The 21,372-nt window shown below is 40.7% G+C and overlaps 1 protein-coding gene across 2 annotated transcripts in view; it reads left to right on the top strand.

Moving 5' to 3' along the window:
• LOC128734457 (SPRY domain-containing SOCS box protein 3) overlaps positions 1–17,274 on the top strand; it is a 29,388-nt gene extending 12,114 nt beyond the window's left edge. The window contains exons 1-3 of one of the 2 annotated variants that reach the window (XM_053828668.1): positions 14,872–15,084; positions 15,349–15,733; positions 15,846–17,274. In XM_053828668.1, coding sequence (XP_053684643.1) covers positions 15,365–15,733; positions 15,846–16,565 — 1,089 coding nt within the window. In that variant the 5' untranslated portion in view covers positions 14,872–15,084; positions 15,349–15,364 and the 3' untranslated portion in view covers positions 16,566–17,274. Of the gene's footprint in view, positions 1–14,871; positions 15,085–15,348; positions 15,734–15,845 lie in introns of those variants that run through there. The other variant, XM_053828667.1, reaches the window with a different exon arrangement.
• Positions 17,275–21,372: the final 4,098 nt, after the last annotated feature.

The raw sequence follows: 21,372 nt of genomic DNA, 5'->3' as shown, positions 1-21,372 counted from the left end.
TACAAAGCGTTGATTTGTTAGCCAAAAATAAACACAAACGTAATATAAAGTAGAAGAATAGCCAAAGCATAAGAAAAAGAAGACCGTTTCCGAGGCTCTCAGATTTTTATGTATCTTTATTTCGAAAAAAAACTTAAGTAAAACGCCCTTCATTTGCCAAAACTGTTGACATAAGACAACGTGACGTGGACCCCATACCATTGAAATCTTTCTAAAAATATCAAAATTCCAAGGAAATTTGAGGATGGCATCTAGATTGCAGCACCATTTCACGCACATGGTGAATGGTTGAAAACAACGCTTGAGTAATCGTATTGTTATACCCAATTTTGCATAAAAATCTAAGGACTGTCATGCACTTTGTGCTCCGATTTGACTCACTTTTACTCATTTGGCCGTACCACTCCAGCCAAGCTAAATTTAAAAAACTTTTAGTGGAGCACTTATAGAGCTTATTATTATCTATTAAAGCTTTTGTACTCCTGGTTTAGTGCTACGCAAAGGGCACTCTTTGTGCACCAATGGGTGTACCAATACTAATACTCCCAGGTAACCAATAAGCATAACCAATGCCATTCAAATGCAAGCCAATAAGCGTTTAAGTCACCTTAAATGTTACTTACAGGGTATTTTGGCAAAATACACGGCTACTTTTCTGCTAATCTTTTTATAGTACTGACAATACTTATTTACAGCTGATTTAAATTCCAATTACAGTTAGGCAATTAAAAAGCTAATAAACAGCTACGTGCAGTATAAAGTGCCAGATATGCTAACAAACGGTTAATTTACTGCTTATGTTAATGCTTATTGGTTGCCTGGGTAATATTTAGGCCGTTCCCAACGCTGTTGTATTTTGTATGGGCTGGTCTATTAGGCCGTTCCCAACGCTGTTGTATTTTGTATGGGCTGGTCTATTATACAACTAGAACTAAAACTGGTCATTCGCAATGCTAAGTTGCAGTTCTACTTTTCGAGCTCTTTTTTGGAACGAATTTACAACTGCTCGACAGTTTTACTTTTGACCGGTCTGTTTTACTTTTGACCGAATCTGAAACACGGATATAACTCTGTTTTAAATATTTTTGTCAGTAGGGTCGTTTGGGGTGGTTTGGACACCTGGGGTAAAATGGATAGGTGCTTTATCTCGGAAAGTACCAGTTTCTCTGCTTTCACATTATTCTCAACTTCTTCCTCATATTCTTACACCATTATTAACGTAAAAAAATTGGGCTTAACTTTGACAGGTGTTGCCAAATGTAAACGTAAACAAAACAACTGCCTAAAACGGCACCAGATGTAATTTTTATGCTTTAGGTTTTAAGGTTTTTCCAGTAATTTAACAAACTTTTCAGATCATTGTGCAGTGCAGTTCTGTTTGGTTACATAAGAGAAACTGTTTGATAGAAAATTGTAGCTAAATTGTATAAAAATAAATCCAATTTTTGGATCTCATATTGTTGTATGCTGTGTGGGGTGAAATGGACAGTTCTTTTGGGGTGAAATTGTCAAGTTGATTTTGAACCATTTCTTCGGTCTAATTGATTCTAGATACCGTAAAAGTATAAAAAAGATGTGCATGTGATGTTAAAACAAGAATCCACCGAAAAGACCATCATAGGCAATCAAGAATGGCTTTTTGGGCATATAACTTTGAGAGTATTTGCTATCCCGCTAATAACGTATGACCGCCAAGGGAACATTCGCAACAAAAGTCAGGGCTTTTATTAATCGGGTTTCGATGTGTTTGAGAACAAACAAAATGTAATATTTTACTCTGGTCATTTCTCCTCATACTCAGATTAATATTAAAATATGTGATTTTGGAGGCACTCGAGGCTAATCCCTGAATGTCTATGGTTGTACAAAATTCAATGTCACATTCATTTTGGTATCGTAAGTATTTTATCCCAAGCGATATGTCCACCTTCTCTGAGCCCCCAGAAACTAATGCAGGAGCATCTGCATGTAACAAATGTGGAATAAGACCTTGAATAAGATCAAGATTCATCGAAGAATGGTTTTGTTTACTTGCGAAAAAACTAAAGTGATATTAGTATAATTTATGAACTGGCTCTTCCACTCAGATAGACGGAATTGAGCTCGAAACACTACTACTAGTTAATATGTGCTCCTAAGTTATCTGCTATGAGCCACAATATGGTATTTCGTTAAAAACAACAGTTTTTACACATTGTCCATTTCACCCCAGTGGGTGTCCATATCACCCCAAACAAAATTTTGATGCCAAAAAAGCAAAAATGATGCTTTTTAACATATTTTAACATATTTTAGCAAAACAAAGCTAGATACAATTATTAAACTCTGCTGGTAAACAGAAAACAAGTGAATCTCAGTATACGATTCAACTTTTTTGAGTTCTGATGCATAGATTTTGGGATAATAGGTGAGGTGCTTAGGGTGCCCAAATTCCGCCAAATTACCCTACATGTGCGACATGTCATCCCAAATGACAGGTTCAGTATTGTTAAAAAGTGAAAATAACAAAAATGTTTTGAAACTTTAATTTAGTATTCAGAACTTTCTGTTATTTTTTGTATGGCAGCCTTTGTTAACCCACGGAAAGATGTGATGGCAGACTAGATATATCACAGGGAAATCCAGCGTTCGGATACGGGTGGAAGGAATAACTCGCGCGTAACTTTAACGATTTATATTTACATTAAACAAGTAAAAAGTATTCTGATTGCGCAAAGCGCTCGATTGGTAATGATAAAGATTGTACCAGTAAGTGGCATATAAAATATTGTTGATAGCATAAATGCGGGGGGTGCGCAGATGCGCTTCGATAGCTGTAATTGTCGACTCTTCTACACTCCTCCTCGACGAGCAGCAGCTATTTCGTCAGGCCGAGCATTTCACAAAACTGTCCAAGTTTCGATGGCCCCAACGGTTTCGTAAGTATGTCCGCCACCATCTCGTGTGTAGGACAAAACTCCAGCGAAATCTGCTTCTTCATACAAAGCTCCTGAACGAATCGCTCTCTTGTGTCTATGTGCTTAGAGCGCCTAGTAGATCTTTCCGTTTTGACGAAAGCTAAACATCCCTGGTTGTCCTCCTTTATCACAGTGGGCTGCATTTGTTTTTCGCCGAAATCACTCAGAAGTTTCCGCAGCCAGATAGCTTCTTGGCAAGCTTCACTGACCGCAAAATACTCAGCTTCCATTGATGATAGCGTTACACTGGATTGTCGTCGGCTAGCCCATGAGATTACTCCTCCTCCAAAACTAAACACAAAGCCGGAAGTAGACCGTCTGGTTTCGATATCTCCTGCCCAATCCGCGTCGGAATAACCAAGAAGTGCTTGACTTGGATCACCGCCTAGTCGCAAGTAGTAGTCCCTTGTGGCTTTTAAGTACCGGAGCACTCGCTTTGCTGCAGTCCAGTCTGATTCGTTGGGCGCGCTGAACTTGCGCCCAAGGATAGCCGTACTAACTGCAATGTCAGGCCTAGCAACACAAGCTATGTAGAGGAGTCCACCAACTAGGCTCCGATACATCGTCGGATCATCATAAAGCTTACTTGCAACTTCCGTTTTTAGGTACCCAGGTTCCATCGGGGACCTTGCAATTTTAGCCTGCTCCATGCCAAATTTAGAGAGCAACTTGTCGATGTGATACGCCAAACGTACCTTAAAACAACGCTCTTCTCGCTTTACTTCCAACCCGAGAAAGTATTTCACTTCGCCTAGGTTAGTCAGTTCAAACTCTTCCTGGAGACAACGAAAAATTTTCTTACACTCTGCATCATCTGCTGACGCGATAAGCAGGTCGTCTACATAAACGATCAGAAACACCTTGATCTGACCTCGCTCTTTTCGGTACAAGCAGGAATCCGCTTCTGTCGCTTTGAAGCCCAGCTTCGTTACTACCTCGTTCAACCTTTTGTTCCAGCAGCGTGCTGATTGGCGTAACCCATAAATACTACGCCTAAGTCTGCAAACCAAGTTCTTGTCAGGTACCTCGTAGCCCGGAGGCTGCCGCATAAATATTTCCTCATCAAGGGATCCATACAGGTAAGCCGTCTTAACATCCCAGTGTTGGACGACCATCTTCAATTTATCAGCCACAACGAGAAATGTTCTAAGCGTAGCTTGTCGCGTAACGGGTGCAAACACTTCGCAGAAGTCCACACCGTAGTGCTGTGTGTAACCTTGTGCGACCAACCTCGCCTTATACTTCACGATTTGGTCATGTTCGTTGCGTTTCACTTTATATACCCATTTGGAACCAACCACCTTTCGTCCGGCTGGCAGTGGTACTAGTTCCCACGTTGTATTACGGTGATGGGACGCTAGCTCCTCCTCCATCGCGTCTCTCCATTCTGGTTTCTGCATGGCTTCACGGTAACTATCCGGCTCCTCAACAGCACACGCTGCCATACCAACAGCATACTCCAACATATACTCATCCAAATACTGCGGCGGTACGCCACGGTTAACACGAGTTGATCGGCGCACATTCTGTATCGGCAGCTCATTTTCATCACTAGCAGCTTCATAAAAATTATCATAATCACTCAGTTCTTCTTCCTCATCTCGATGATTTGCATTTTCTTCTACTGGGACTAACGTATCATCTCCTTCTTTCATCGAATCACCGTCGACTGGCATGTTGTCTGGCTCAGCATTTGACAACTCAATTTGCGAGATTGGATTGCCGAGTTCAATAAATTTTGCATCTCGGCTAATCGTAATCGCATCCGTTTCTGGATTTACAAAACGATAACTCTTGTGTTCCATGGAATAGCCGACAAAAACCAATCTCGTTGCCTTGCTGTCCATTTTAGCGCGCTTCGTATCCGGAACGTGAACGTAAGCAGTACTACCAAAAACCCGAAGATGTTTCAAGTCTGGCATTCTACCCCACCAGAGTTCATACGGAGTTTTTGAAATTGATCTTGATGGAAGCCGATTCTGGAGGTAGGTGGCGGTAAGTACAGCTTCTCCCCAGTAGCGTCGATCTAAACCTGCATCGAGCAGCATACAGGTCGCCATTTCAGTTAGTGAACGGTTTTTACGTTCCGCCACCCCGTTCTGCTGAGGCGAGTATGGAGCTGTAAACTGAGCTTTAATGCCCTCATCACGATAAAACTCACGTAGCTCGTTATTATCGAACTCTCCGCCTCCGTCAGTCCTTATGACACGCAGCTTACGTCCAAAAATATTCTCGGTCCACCTCACAAATTCTTTTATACGCTGTGCAGCTTCCCACTTATGCTTAAGAAGATAGGTCAACGTAAAACGACTATAATCGTCAACTATGTTCATTATGTAGCGGTTTCCACTTGGCGTTATATTTTTCATTGGACCGCATAAGTCGCTGTGTACGATATCTAACGGTTGACGAGATTTACGTTCACTTACTGGTGGAAAAGGAGCTCTCGCTGACTTCCCTTCCAAACAGCATTCACACACAGATCGTACGCCACACTCGTTGATCTTTATTCCAGTTGCTAGTTGGTCCTTAACGATACGTTTCACTGCATCCCAGTCTCGGTGGCCCAAACGCCGATGCCATTGATGCTGGCAGTGATCATTGTGGTATCCAACAAACGCGTTTGTTGATGCATCAGCAAGTCGCAAATAATAGAGCCCATTATGCCGCATACCGGTAGCAATACATTTGTCAGCATTTAAGATTTTACAGCCGTGCTTGCCAAACACCACATCGTAATTGTTCTGCACCAACTTGCTCACTGAAATCAAATTTGTCGACAGTCCCGGTACGAATTTTACTTCTTTAACTTCGATTTTGATAACTTCTCCTTCGCCGTCAACGCCGTTTAAAAGAACACTTCCCTGGCCACATATTTGGGTTTTCTCTCCGTCAGCCAACGTAATCCATCCGCCGGAAAATTTGTCAAGTGATGTGAATGAAGTTTCGTCGTTAGTCATGTGCGCGCTTGCACCACTGTCTATCACCCAACCGTTCTTCTCGCCACCGACATGAAATGCAACATCCTCGCTTCGCGCCGCTTTTGCCTTCGCGTTCTCGTCTCTCTTCACCGAGACGGAATGATCACTTTTAGAGTCACTTTTCTTCGTCGCTAGCAGCTTGCGACAGTTTCGCTGGAGATGTCCTGCCTTTTGACAGAAATGGCAAATACGAGTTTCTTTATATCGCTTATACACCGCTGACTTCATTGCTATTTCTGTTTTAACTTTTGAGACACCTTCACGCTCTTGCCGCCGTTGAGATTCATCCACTAACTTTGATTTTACAACGTCCATTGTTAAGTCTTCATCGGGGCGACTATCAAGAGCGGACACCAACGTGTCGAAAGAAGGTGGCAGGCTTCGCATGAGCATACAAATTTTTATATCACAAGGCAGATCCATACCAGCGCCCGCAAGACGCTCAAAGAGTTCATCTACTTCAAACAAATGTTGTTCGATATCGCCACGTTCGCTTAAATTGATAGCGCATAACTTTTTCAGGAGCGAAACTCGAACCGATCGCGAAGTCTTCTGATGGTAGCGTTTTAATGCTTCCCACACATCATGAGCATGACTCGCACTTTTAACCAATGACAATTGGCTATCATCCAACAATAGCACAATAGTTGCTTTAGCTTTTCGATCGAGCGTCTTCCACTGCTCGGTACGTAAATCATCTGCAGGAATCGCATCTGAGACAATTGTCCACATGTCTTCACGAGCAAGCAACATTTCTAACCTGATTTTCCAGGTTTGCCAATTTGATCCATTTAGCTTTGCAATCTGGAACCGCGTGGTCTCCATTGTATCACGGTCTATTGTTCGCGCCAACAATCGATCTTTTCACAACGATTGTCTTCACTCTCGTGTGAGTGGAAATATCACGGAACACGTCTCGGAATATATCTTCTTCTCAACCCGACCTAGCTGGGCCCATAACCCTGATGGCAGACTAGATATATCACAGGGAAATCCAGCGTTCGGATACGGGTGGAAGGAATAACTCGCGCGTAACTTTAACGATTTATATTTACATTAAACAAGTAAAAAGTATTCTGATTGCGCAAAGCGCTCGATTGGTAATGATAAAGATTGTACCAGTAAGTGGCATATAAAATATTGTTGATAGCATAAATGCGGGGGGTGCGCAGATGCGCTTCGATAGCTGTAATTGTCGACTCTTCTACAAGATGAAGTTCTTTCGCACATTATTTACATAACTTTGGAGCATCACATTGCATTGAGGTGAAATGAGTCGTTATTGTAAATTTCAAAAGCAGTTTCTTTGTTTGAAATACAAATTCAGTTCATAAAAATATATTCACTGTGTTCAGATTGACAAGAAGAATGCAATGAATACATTTTAGAAAACAGAGCCCCTGTTTTAGACCGAAAAACTGCTTCTAGGGTTGCCAAGTGGCCGGTTTTTGGCCGGCCCGACCGGTTTTTCACTTGCAAAGCCGGTGGCCGGTCAATCCGGCAAAAAGGCCGGTTTTTCGACGTATGAAGCCGGATTTGTACTTTTTGCCTGATTTGTTAAATTTTCTGATAAATTTATTAGCAATCCTGAGCAGTGGATTATTGAAGATAACCAGTTTTGCAGTGACAATACTTTGTGGTGGACGCTCATGATTGAAATGGTTCAGCGCGACGCGGATCGGTTATGCTGTATAAGCGTAAACGGACTGTACCGCGTCGAACGGTGACAATTATACGCTGACACAGCGCATAGCGTAAAACGTACGACACATAGCATAGGAAGAAATATTTCAGTACAATATAGTCGAGAACGACACGTTACGAGGACCACATCTAGTATTCTTACTCCAAACCGAACCGCCATATCCCAAGAATATTGCATGGCGATCCTCGCCAGTATGCAGTGAAAGCGAGTTTCGATACGGTTAAATTTTCTGATTCACGCGTTGGAGATGCCCAAGTTAAAAAAAAGTGGTCGAGTTTTGTTCCGGAAGTTATAGTTTCAGAAATTGTGCAATGAAAAACGTCCTTGTTGGTTGCAAAGCGAAAAAGCACGCTTCGAACAGTGTTCTGGAAGAGACCACGTAATACGTGAATCGTAGAGTGAAAAAAAAAAAAATTACAATGGGATGGTTTAGTGCGGATGAAATCATCGCACCGGCCGCATCAAATAGCGTCATTGAACAGAACCATACCGCACAAACAATTGCACTGTGCGTGATAGCAGCGTTGGCTGTAGGATACATTGTAGTGCGGATAGTAGCAAAACTGCACCGCCAACAGACAGAAAGTGTCGCCCAAAGAGCTATTAGTATGGCAAATTTGCCAAACGTGTAAGAAACTACCAAATGTTGTGATTCAAAATAAAAACAATTAAAACAATAAACAATTGCTTTAAAAAACAAACGTATAAAAAAAAAAAAAAAAAAAAAAAAAGTGTAGTGCTGTCCCAAGTAGCTTCCACGTTGCATTCGTACATCGACATACATTCTACGGATAAAAGTGCTGATTCAGTTGTACAACTGGAAATGATTTCAATCAACCAGACGATGACTGCGAGAGAAAATTTCGTTCGATGATTCCAGCTTCGGATGGATGGAAAATTTCACACTAGCGAGATATGGGAAAATTCGGCTGCTGCGGGGAAAAAATGTCAAATGTGATGACCATAGAACATCTCAAATATAACCAGAGAAATAATTGGGAAGTATCCATTAGTAAAAAAAGAAGAATATAAATTACTTTACAAAAAAAAAAAAAAAAAAAAAATTTTGTTTTAGGCACTATCACTGGAATGGAAGAATTTTTCAAAGCAGGAGATGCGTTAGGGAAATTACATGCTAATTTAAAAAAACATGCCAATTATAAACCAGGCACTAAGGTAAGGAAAATAAAGGAAATCCAAACCATATTAGAAGAGCTAAAAAGGGCCGTAAACAAATGTAAAGCAATAGAGACTAAAGCCCAATTTAAAAGAAGATATCTACAACTGAAGTCTGTTGCTAGGCAGTGCTATAAGCTGCTTGGCTCAGTACCTGCTAACCTAGACGACACCTTAGCCCCTGAAGGCACTAAAGGGGGTGAGGGTGAAAATTCGAAAATACAAGATAACGAAGAAGACTCAGAGGAATCAAACGACGACGAGGAAGTTCTTCAAGAAGAATTTTCAGACTTCGAAGAAGAAGAACGCTACGAAATGGCGACCAAACTAGACCTTAGCTTGGCCATGAAGGTAGTCGACAGATATAATGGCGAACCATCGAAACTGTCCATATTTATTGAAACCGTCGAATTGCTGGAGGAATACTCCAACGGAGTTCCACCAGCAGACGTCCTGAAATTTTTAAAAACAAGACTAGTAGGCGCAGCCCACGGGGCAATCGATAATGCCCGAACAACCGCCGAGGCGTTTGATGCACTGAAAAGAAAATTTTCGGTGAAGATTACACCGAGAGCGGTGGAAAAGGAGATGGCATTGAAAAAACAACATTCTAAACAAATCGCAGAGTTCGGCGCGGACATAGAAAACCTGTCCGCTAAATTGGCAGCCGCACACGTTTCAATGGGAACTTTCCCAAGTGAGGCGGCAGCCCTAAATATTGTCGAACCTGTAGCGGTTCAGGCATTTGTCGAGGGATTGAAAGATCCCTCAACACAATTTTTCGTAAAAGCACGGAATCCGACATCGCTAAATAAAGCGATATCGGATGCGTTGGAGTGCCAAAGTACTCCAAAAACTGAAAATAGTTTAGAAAATATGATGGCACTATGGTGCACATCAGGAAGAACGCCCTATAGGGGCAACGATCGAAATAATTGGAGAAGCCGAGTAAGCTCTAGAGGTCGTGGTGGTTACCGAGGAAACACTAGGTACCGTGGTAGGGGTACACAACACAATAACAACTATGGTTATAACAATAACCACCAAACCAACCAAACCTACCGAGGAAATAACAGTCGCGGGAGGAACAACGGACATGTGGCACATATGGCCGAACCTCAGCAACGACAACAACAGCAACAACAAACACAACAACAGCAACAACAACAACCTGTAGAAGAGGCACATTTAATCGATCTTTTTCGTTAATTTTAGTGCGAAGAAGGCTCTCAGAGCAAAATTTAAATTATTTGGCAGAGTAATAGAACTCATAATTGACAGTGGAGCATCTTGTTGTATTCTGGACAAAAGATGTCTTCCCGAATTTATCAATATCAATAATTCACACACATTAGAAATCAGTGGTGTAAACGGAGTAACCCGTACTCTGGGATCCGTTGACACTTTTGTGGGGTACAAGTCTGTGGAATATCCCATTAAATTTAATATTATAGAGAGCTTGCCGGATGCAGTTAACGGCTTGATTGGCACAGATTTTTTGAGAGAATTTGGAGCCATTGTTGATTTTGTGAGTATGGAGATGAGATTGCAACAACCAAAAACTGAAACATGCTACATTATACCGGCTCGTACTGAGGTGGTAAGGTACGTTGATACCGGTGTGACGGGTACTTGTGTGGTACTACAACAAGAAATAATGCCACATGTTTTCATAGCAAATTCAATATCAGTTCCAAAAGAAGGGAAATTACCCGTAAGAATTATTAATATAGCAAATAAGGAAATTTGCATTGAAACAAAGAATATTGAAACAAAGGATCTAAGGGATTACAATGTGGTAGGAAAAATTAAACTGCCAAAATACGATACTAATAGAGCAAGTAAACTTTTAAATGAGTTGAACTTGAAACATTTGACAAAACAAGATCAGGCAGAGATGCAGAGGCTATGCTTAAAATACGCTGATGTGTTTTGCTTGAAAGACGATAAATTAACAGTAACGGATAAGTACACATCCAGTATTAAAATAAAGGATGGCACAACTCCAATATTTTCTAAACAATATCGCCTTCCCCTGGCGCAAAAAAGGGAAATAAATGACCAGATTGATAGGATGATGTCAGATGGAGTCATTGAAAAGACTAGTTCCGAATGGAATAGCCCAATTTTACTAGTGCCAAAAAAGTCGGCGAATGACAAAAAGAAATGGAGGTTGGTTGTTGATTATCGGAAACTTAACAATGTTCTTGAGAACGATACATTTCCACTCCCAAATATAGAGGAGGTCATAGACTCATTGGCAGGAGCGAAGTACTTTTCGCATTTAGACTTGTCCCAAGGGTACTACCAATGCAATTTGAAGCAAGAGGATAGGCCACTAACAGCTTTCTCGACGTCGTCTGGACAATATCAGATGACAAGGCTTCCAATGGGACTAAAAATAAGCCCAGCATCATTTTCAAGACTAATGACCATAGCGATGGCAGGTCTTAATGGAGAGAAGTGTTTAGTATATTTGGATGATCTCATCATATTTGGTAGAAATCTAGAAGAGCATAACAAAAATCTCTCGAACGTTTTCCGAAGATTGCGAGAGGTAAATTTAAAACTAAACCCCGAAAAATGCAATTTTTTGCAAGAAAATTTAGTATACCTGGGACATTACATATCTGCTGAAGGCATCAGGCCTGATCCTGCTAAAATCGAAGCAGTGAAAAAATGGCCGATCCCTTCCACTGCGGATGAAGTCAAGCGATTCGTTGCTTTCGCAAATTACTATCGGAAGCACATAAAAGACTTTGCTAGGCTTTGTACACCGTTAAACAAGTTGACCAGAAAGGGTGTAAAGTTTGAATGGAGTAGCGAATGCCACAACTCATTCGAGAATTTAAAACAATGTTTTATAAATCCACCAGTACTGGATTACCCGGATCTAACGGAGACCAACAAATTCAACTTACATACGGATGCGTCTGGATATGCGATTGGTGCTGTGCTATCTAATAGCAACGGCAAACCGGTTGCATATGCCAGCAAGACTCTGAATAAAGCCGAATCAAATTACAGTACGATAGAAAAGGAGTTATTAGCTATGGTGTGGGCTATCAAGCATTTTCGACCATACCTGTATGGAAGAAGATTTGAAGTCTACAGTGACCATAGACCATTAGTTTACCTTTTTACTTTAGCTGACCCCTCCAGCAGATTAACAAAATTCAGGTTAGCTTTAGAAGAATATGATTTTGAAGTAACTTTCAGGAAAGGAAGCGAGAATGTGATAGCGGACGCGTTGTCACGCATTTCGATTCAAGACCTGAAAACACTTCATGGAAAAACTGTTCTAGTCGTTACCAGAGCTTCGAAACTTAAAGGCGAAAAAGCGAATGACGATAGGACTGATCAACCTTCGTCTAAACAAGACAAATACGTTAAAATGGTAATGAAAGATAACATAAAAAGCATGCAAATCTCCACAGATGTAATTGAAATTCCCCTCAAAAGGACACAAATTGACCTACGGGCAATGTTGTCGAAGGTGGCGGAATATTCAAAAATTAATAATATAAAATATATAATCATCAAAAATAATAAGGAGACATATGACGTCATTAAAAAATATGAAGAACTACAGATATATGGTCGACCATCATCAGTAAAAACATTACCAATTTTAATAAAAATCGGAGAGCAAATAGAAGAAGTAACAGACGAAAGGTCAAAGCTTTTAATACTAAACGACTACCATATATTACCGACAGCGGGACATGCGGGTATTAGACGCACACTTGCAACTATAAGCAAAAGATATTTTTGGAAAAACATGAAATGCGATGTAGAGAATTTCATTAAAAAATGCAAGCAATGCCAGATATCAAAAGTTGGAAGATGCGGAAAAACTCCAATGATCATTACGACAACAGCAAGCACAGCATTTGAAAAAATCTACGTAGATTTGGTTGGTCCTTTGATACCTACCAATGGATACGAATATATACTAACAACGCAATGCGAGTTAACAAAATTTATAACCGCAACACCGATACCTAACAAGTCAACAGAGACAGTAGCTAAAGCATTCGTGGAGCATGTTATTTTAAAATATGGTGTTCCACAACGAATTGCGTCGGATAGAGGAACAGAGTTTATGTCGAGTTTGTTTACATCCATTGCCAAATTATTGAATATTCAAAAACTAAATTCTACAGCTTACCATCATGAAACTATAGGTTCTTTGGAGAACACACACAAATGTTTAGGAAACTTTTTACGCATCTATTGTAACGAAAAATTATTTTCTTGGGTACATTGGATACCATTTTACACATTCGCATATAACAATACCGTTCACACTAACACTGGATACACACCTTTTTATTTAGTATTCGGAAAAAATAGTAACATGCCTTCAAATTTAACAAATGATAATCCAGTGCCTATTTATGACATAGACAACTATAGCAAGCAATTGACGTTAAAGTTACAAGTATGCCATCAAGAAATAAGAGAAAACCTTCTTTCTAGCAAGATGAAAAGAACAATGAAAAATAACTTAAACATTGTACCAAAATGTTATAACAAAGATGACTTAGTCCTAATTAAAAATGAAATAGGTAAAAAATTGGACAATAAATTTATAGGTCCATACAGAGTAGTAGAGGACATAGACTCAAATATAAGGGTAGAGATCAATGGTAAAGAGGACATAATACATAAAAATAGAATAAAAAGTTATAAGGAATGAAAATAATAATACATATAATTTGAAACAATAGGACGTGTGGTGGACGATTGTTTCATAATGAGTTCTTTCAAATTACATGGGAATAATACGCATTATATAAATCCTAGTTCATATTTCCTTGTTTAGTTTAAAAATTCTTAACTATAGATAACAATTTTTAAAAAAATGTAAATAGGGCGTGTGGTGGACGCTCATGATTGAAATGGTTCAGCGCGACGCGGATCGGTTATGCTGTATAAGCGTAAACGGACTGTACCGCGTCGAACGGTGACAATTATACGCTGACACAGCGCATAGCGTAAAACGTACGACACATAGCATAGGAAGAAATATTTCAGTACAATATAGTCGAGAACGACACGTTACGAGGACCACATCTAGTATTCTTACTCCAAACCGAACCGCCATATCCCAAGAATATTGCAACTTTACTTCAGGCGGTAATATACATTAAATTGTCCACTAGCACCAGAAGCAAGTAGTTGTCACTCTGAAACTATCTATCTTCAATAATCCATTCGTTGTGGTTTCGACTGTGATGTCCTACCGTCCGCTATCTCCACAGCTGACTGTTCATCCCATTTACACGGGAAACTGTCAACTGACTTCCGGCGACTACCCAAATAATGTCATTCACGCACATTACACGTTCCAGGCAAATCCTCTCTAAAAATAGGCAATTATTTTTGACAGTTGCAAATCATAAAACTGTCGAGCAGTTTAGAACATAATTGAAACTTTGCGTTGGGAACGGCCTTATTATTGTTATTGGTTAGGCCGTTCCCATAACGCAAAGTTTCAATTATGTTTATAAACTGCTCGACAGTTTTATGATGTGCAACTGTCAAAAATAAAACTGCAAATTCGTTCCAAAAAAGAGCTCGAAAAGTAGAACTGCAACTTAGCATTGCGAATGACCAGTTTTAGTTCTAGTTGTATAATAGACAAGCCCATACAAAATACAACAGCGTTGGGAACGGCCTAATACTAATAATGACTTTAGTGCTGTTACCCAATATGGGTAATCTGCTTTCACCTCAATTAGATTTCCAGCACAAAATTGTCGAGTTGAGTGTAAAAATCCTAAATTTAATTTAATTTTTGTAGTGTAATTTTGCGTTCTTTTGTTAAAACACCGACAGCGGTATTTAATCCTAAAATTGGGTAGAACCCTCAGCGCGTGTAAATATTGTTATGAATGGTAGAACAAAACAGATACGTAGTAAATAATATTTACTCACCTATGCGTGCATGTGCATAAGCCCAGCACCCAACCAGCATCTGACCGGAGCAAGCAGCTACACTGCGGATATAACGGTGGTGGTCGTAGTAGTTGTGTCACAGCCAGCAGGTTTTTCGGGAGTATTTTTCCATTGCTGCTTGCCTCATTGCACTACTGGTTTGCTTAAGAAGCAACAGAGGAAGTGCGTTTTCTTAAAATATATCGTGTAATTTTAAGGAAATCGTGAAGTGTCAGCTTTTTTCAACATCCTTTTGGTGAAGTTAATAGGAGTGAAATAAATGTACCTGTATTACAGTCTTTACTTCCTGTGTAACACAAAGGTAACCATCGTATTGTTTTGCATAAAAACTTTGTAGTTTCTGTCTTGATTTTGGTGTCAATTGATTTGTGAGACTTGCACGACTACACAATGCAAAACAATTCGAGAATTTTCTAGAAAAATACGTGCATATTAATTGCATTATTACTTCCTTTTTCTACCAACTCTAGCAAACATGTTCCGATGTAAACTAATGCTTAAACACCCACACAATCACTTAGCTATACTTTCCAACTTACACTAAGTTGTATCTTATACGTTACAGAAACATTCAGTGCAACATGTCGCTCAACAGTCTCAAGAACGACTTCAACTCACGTGTAGCATACTTGAAAAAGCTTTTGGGACGCAACGATAATACTTCGCTTCCTTTTTGCAACTGCGAGTATCCACCAGTGACAAGATCGCGTCACACCGCCAGGAAAATAGAACGTTGCAAGTGCGGTGAAGATACATCCACTCAGCTCGACTGGACCTGGGAAGATGAGGGCGAGCGACCAGAGCGAAAAATAATCAACGGAACGGAAATTCTGTTCCATCCTGTGTACAGCCAAGGAACGGCAGTAGTTCGAGGAACGTTACCACTGCAGTCCGGCATGCATCACTACTGGGAGATCAAAGTACTCAGTGGTCTATCCGGAACTGATATAGTGAGTATTTTATACACAGTGCTATTTTAAATTTGTTATCTTTCGTAGAAACTTGTATAGTTTAGTAACCTTCATACGGAAAGTAATAACGTTTCGTCCCTACATTTTGTAGATGCTTGGAATAGGAACTGACAAAGTGGACCTGCAAGCAAATCTGTTCAAATTCGTCAGTGTGCTTGGCATGGACGACCAATCCTGGGGATATTCCTACCGTGGCCTTACTCAGCACAATGGTCAGTTGAAGCACTATGGAAAGAAATTTAGTCAGGGTCGAATCATTGGTATCTACGTTGACATGTATCGAGGAATACTAGAGTTCTACCTGAACCGTCGATCACAGGGTCGAGCCTACATAAACATTCCACATGATGATAACGCATGCATTTATCCCATGGTCTGTTCAACTTCTGCCAAATCATCACTTAAATTAATAAATGCCGCCGCGTTTGCTAATAGTCTCGTATTTAGTTGTATGAAAGTGATATGCAAATATCCAAAACTGTTGAAACAGGCGAATGCCATACCTGGACTTAAAAAAATAGCCGATGAACTGTGGTTTCTTCAATTTGAAGAACAGAAGAAGACTGATGAATTTCAACGCAACAATTTACTGCTAGAAGATGAAGCTGTCTTATGTGGTTTGAAAAAGAAGAAGTTAAACGAAGCGCTTTCGCATGTTGATTATGAAAATATATCTGAGGAAAAAATCTACGACAATATGATCACAGAGGAAAACCCAAAAACGCGCAATCTAAGCACAGGCAGTAGCAGCAGTAGTGAGGACGAGGAACTAGCAGGCATGATTTCAAGAGAGTTCTTCTGCAATCACTAATATAAAGTGCAAACCATTTATGTGCATTTTTGAATACTTTTACAATTGTACATATGTCAACCAATGGCGTCCCTTATGTCGTCATCGTAAATCTAGAATTAATACAGTCTGTGCCATATTTACCTATTTTGAAAACCACTGTACATGTTATGATTTTCGGATCGAATTTGTCGATCCAGTGTTCAAGGTTATAATCTAAATTCGATCGAAAAAATAGCAGCTCGTTTTAAAATTAGTAACAAAAAAAGGGAATCTGAAAAAGCTTAAATTTGTAGTACTGTATGCAATCTCATTGATTAAGGTCAGTTGATTGAGGCTGGACTATATCGTGCGAAGTGAATCAAAAGAAATTTCCAAAATACATATCAAAGGATTTTTTTACAAAACGAACACGAACATCCAAAATAGGTACTTATTACGAAACTTTCGGATTTGCAATTCCTTCACTTACAGTCTTTACAGCGTACATTTATTTTTTACTCGTTTCCTTACATTCGCGTTAATTACATTAAAAAATGGCAATGCCAAACTTACGTCCTGTGAAAAGTAATGCAAACACTATAATTTTATCGTCAATAAGGCGTCAGCAAACTGTACAGAATGTTTTAAATTCGAAGTTTTCCTGTCGAACATTTATGTATATAAAAATTTTCAACAAACTCGAAGTCTTGATATTTGTTTTCAGCTAGAAATACGTACGAACATAGAATAAAAGTAATCAAAAAAGGATTTGCCGTATGTAATCCGAATTTCCTTTGCACCATGGATATGGACGTACACGGACGTTTAGCATTTGTGTATTTTCAGTAGTATGTATTTATTCTTTATTTGGTCGGTGTTAAGTCAGACCGAACCAAGTGACAACACTCTGATTTCGAGAAAAACGCGTTCAAATTTTGCAAGTCTGTATGGTTCATAGCTATCAATCGTTCGAAATCACCTCATAGTTCTAGCTTTTTGCACTATTTATGTTGTCTGATTAAAGTAAAATGTAGCTTAGAAAATTCTTGATCGTTTGCTGTCATTTTGCGACTTGGTCCGGTCTGATTTAACACTGACTATTTAACAAAAATGCTCCAGCATTAGACGAAAATTCCGAAAATAAATTGTTATCGAAGAATGATGACAAAATAATGTTGTATAAGGAATTAACCAAAACCAAGAGATCCGGGACGGTTCTCTTGTGGAACCCCAAAAGCATCATAACGATAGAAACCCATTTAAATGACGGTTCAATAGGTACGACTTAAACCACTAGACGGGGTACCCTCCGACTCCGAATTTCTCCACCTTTATGGTGTGTTGAAGAACGGCTGTATTGTGCAAAACATCAGGTTATACTAAAGGTATGGACTGAGGAGGAACTGCCTACGGACTGGTTGGAAGGTCTCATATGCCCTACTTACAAAAAGGTTCATCGACTCGAATGCAGCAATTATCGAGGCATAACTGTCCTCAATTCTGCATACAAAATTCTCTCCCGCATCGAGAGGGACGCTCCACGACGGACCAAATGTTCAACTTGCGACAGATCCTCGATAAATTCCGGGAATTCAACTTGCAGACCCACCGTTTGTTCATAGACTTCAAGGCCGCGTACGATTCAGTTAATCGAAATGAGCTGGTGCAGATTATGCTTGAACACGGTTTTCCGACAAAACTGATTAGGCTAATACGTGCTACCCTTGATGGTTTAAAATCAAGCGTCAGGATATAAGTGGGTGAGACATCGGACTCGTTTGTGACATTAGATGGTTTGAAGCAAGGTGACGGACTGTCGAATTTGCTGTTCAACATTGCATTGGAAGGTGCTATTCGAAGGGCAGGCGTGCAGAGAAGCGGCACCATCACGAAATCTCATATGCTCCTAGGGTTCGCGGACGACATCGCTATCATCGGTGTTAACCGTAGAGCTGCGGCAAGTGCTCGAAAAAATTGACAGCCCTGCATACAGTTTTACCCCTGGTAGTATCTTTTATCTCATCATGAAGATGAACTGAGCTGCTGACAGTGCATGTTCTCTAGCCTGTCAGTCAATTTTCTTGCACCTGACTGATATATTGGATCTAAAAGTTTAGTTTTTAAACTACCTGCTTTATGAAATCACCCAAAACCTGACTGAAGGAAATTATTTAAAACATCTGAGCAATGTTTACGTTTATTGTAATTTCGTTTGCCATTGTCGGCAGTTAAAAATGAATGAATGATTCACATTTGATTTCATTCACTATTATCAAGAATAAATTAATGCAGAGATTAACACGAATATGGACAAAAGTGATTCGCTCGAATTGTTGTTTTCAGGTTGGCAATGCTGAGTTTTTCACATCTGTATAAGCAATATGTTGAGGATGAGCAGTATACTGCATCAATTTAGGCGTATCGCATAAATTGAATATGACATTTCTCAGGACTGGGCGGCATATTAGACGAAGGAGTGTGGCGCAGTCTCATGAAATATACCAAGTATACAAAGATACGGATATTGTGAAGCAACTAAAACACGGCAGGCTACAATGGACTGGCCACGTAGCAAGGATGCCGGATGAGAAACCAGCGAAAAACAATATTTAGCATAAAACTCCACAGAGACCGACGACTTCGAGGCAGCCCCGTACCCACAGCGGGTGTTAGGGGCGACTGGAGAGCGATAGCCCAAGACCGATAAATGTGGAGACGGCTCCTGAATTCGGTATCCATTCGATAAGTGGACTGTCGCCGAAAAAGTAAGTATGTGTGTTCAAGAACATCAAAATAGTCTATCACGTACGTGTTAGTAAATTGGGGGACGTGGAGCGCTTGATCATGAAGCTATATTGCTCATTGGCGATTGTCGATCTGGTCGGCTTCTTTCCCCAAGATTACCTGATAAAGTTCTACCTTCTTCTTCGTCTTCTTCTTCTTCAGCATAGAGACGAGGTGGCTCGTGCTGTTTCAAGCACTCGTCTCCATTCAATTCGAACTTGGGTCACTCGTGGCCGATTTCCTAGTCGTCTCAGGAGCCGCAAATCGCTTTCGGACTGGTCAAGCCATCGTGCACGTTGGGCCCCCCTTTCACTAGATGTACGATGGGAGCCTCCCTGAGCCGTGCCTGTAGCTCGTGATTCACATGCCTCCGCCACTCTCCGCTTTCAGTTTGTACTCCGCCAAATATCGTACTCAGCACTTTCCGCTCGAACACGGCAAGGGCGCGTGTGTCCTCCGTGAGCAGCGTTTGTTTCCTTTGAACCTCATCGTTTCATGTATTTGATCTTCAACGCATTTATTTTTAGCCCAATTCTCCTAGACTCCGCTTTCAGTCTGGCGTAGATTGCCTCCGCCGTCGCAAAGTTCCTGGCTATGATATCGAAGTCTTCTGCAAAGCCTAGAAGCTGGCTACCCTTGGTAAAAATCGTGCCTCTCGTTTCGCTGCCCACTCGTCGGATCACTCCCTCAAGAGCGATGTTGAACAGCATGCAGGTTAAACCGTGATCTTGTCTCAACCCTAGCCGCGTCTCGAAGGGACTTGAGAGTATCCCAGAGATGCGTACGAAACACATCACTCGATCCAATGTAGCTCTGATCAGTCGCGTTAGTTAGTCCGGGAAACCGTGTTCGTGCATTATCTGCCACAGCCTGTCTCGATCGACTGTATCGTATGCTGCTTTGAAATCAATAAACATGTGATGTGTGGGCACGTTGTACTCCCGCCTTTTCTGCAAGATCTGTGGGATAGTAATAATTGGGTCCGTAGTTGCGCGAGCCCCCATGAAACTCGCCTGATAATTCCCTACGAAACCTTGTGCTGTCGGTGACAACCGGAGTAACAGGATCTGGGAGATCACCTTATAGGCGGCGTTTACCAGCGTAATACCACGATAGTTGCAGCAGTCTAGCCGATCATCCTTTTTGTAGATGAAACTAACTACCATTCCTCCGGTAGCTATTCCTCCTCCCAAATCCTCAAAATAACCCAGTGTAGAGCCTTTGCTAGCGTTTCTCCGCCATGTTTACAATGCTCTGCCGGTAGGCGGTCCTTCCCAGCGGTTTTGTTGGTCTTCTGCAGCCCTATTTCTACCCATGTGCCCAAATTTTTGTTACTATCGTCCACTGATGACATTGTCAATGGAATTATACAGTTGTATAACTGTATAGAGGCCACACAGTTCCACTTGATTTGATTCAAATTCAGGTATACCCGGGTCATAATGAGTTAACGTTACCCTTAAAAATCGGTATTTTGGAATATAAAGTGATCTGGTTTAAGCGCCAGATGATTCTCAGACATGTAAAGACCACAACTGACCTTCCTTATCCGTGTGGCTAAATGATATGGAGCGTTGTAACGCGGTCCAATATGATCGACCAGCACGTTCTTCAGCTTGCTGACTCCGGAGAGTAGCGTCGTGCTGCCACGTCAGTTTCCGCATTCAGCTGAGTCTCAGTTCTTAGAAACTTTGACCAATATGAACTGCATTCAGTCCTCAGGGAATGTTCCCTTGTATTGCTGGCTAATTAATGCATCATGCTTTAACTTCATCCTGTCAGAGTTCACAGTTTACAGTTCAAAATCTTCAGTCTATCGTTTAACCTGTTCAGTGAATCAGTAACTAGGCAGTTCCATTCTTTAGCGGCATCTTAGTACTTATCCTGGCACCACAAAGACAGCGAGAAATGTCACATAACAGGCGACAGCGTTTTCTCCTTCATCGGTTAAGGAATTAGCCGAAGTTCAGGTTCTCTTGTCCCGCCTACAAGATTCTTTAATACTCATCTCGTTCCGCGTTCCATTGACCGAGAAACGCTCTGGTGTGCTTTGCTGATGGTA

The sequence above is a fragment of the Sabethes cyaneus genome, chromosome 2 (assembly GCF_943734655.1).
Source record: "Sabethes cyaneus chromosome 2, idSabCyanKW18_F2, whole genome shotgun sequence".
NCBI lineage: Eukaryota > Metazoa > Arthropoda > Insecta > Diptera > Culicidae > Sabethes > Sabethes cyaneus.
This window is presented reverse-complemented; position numbering and strand designations above follow the sequence as displayed.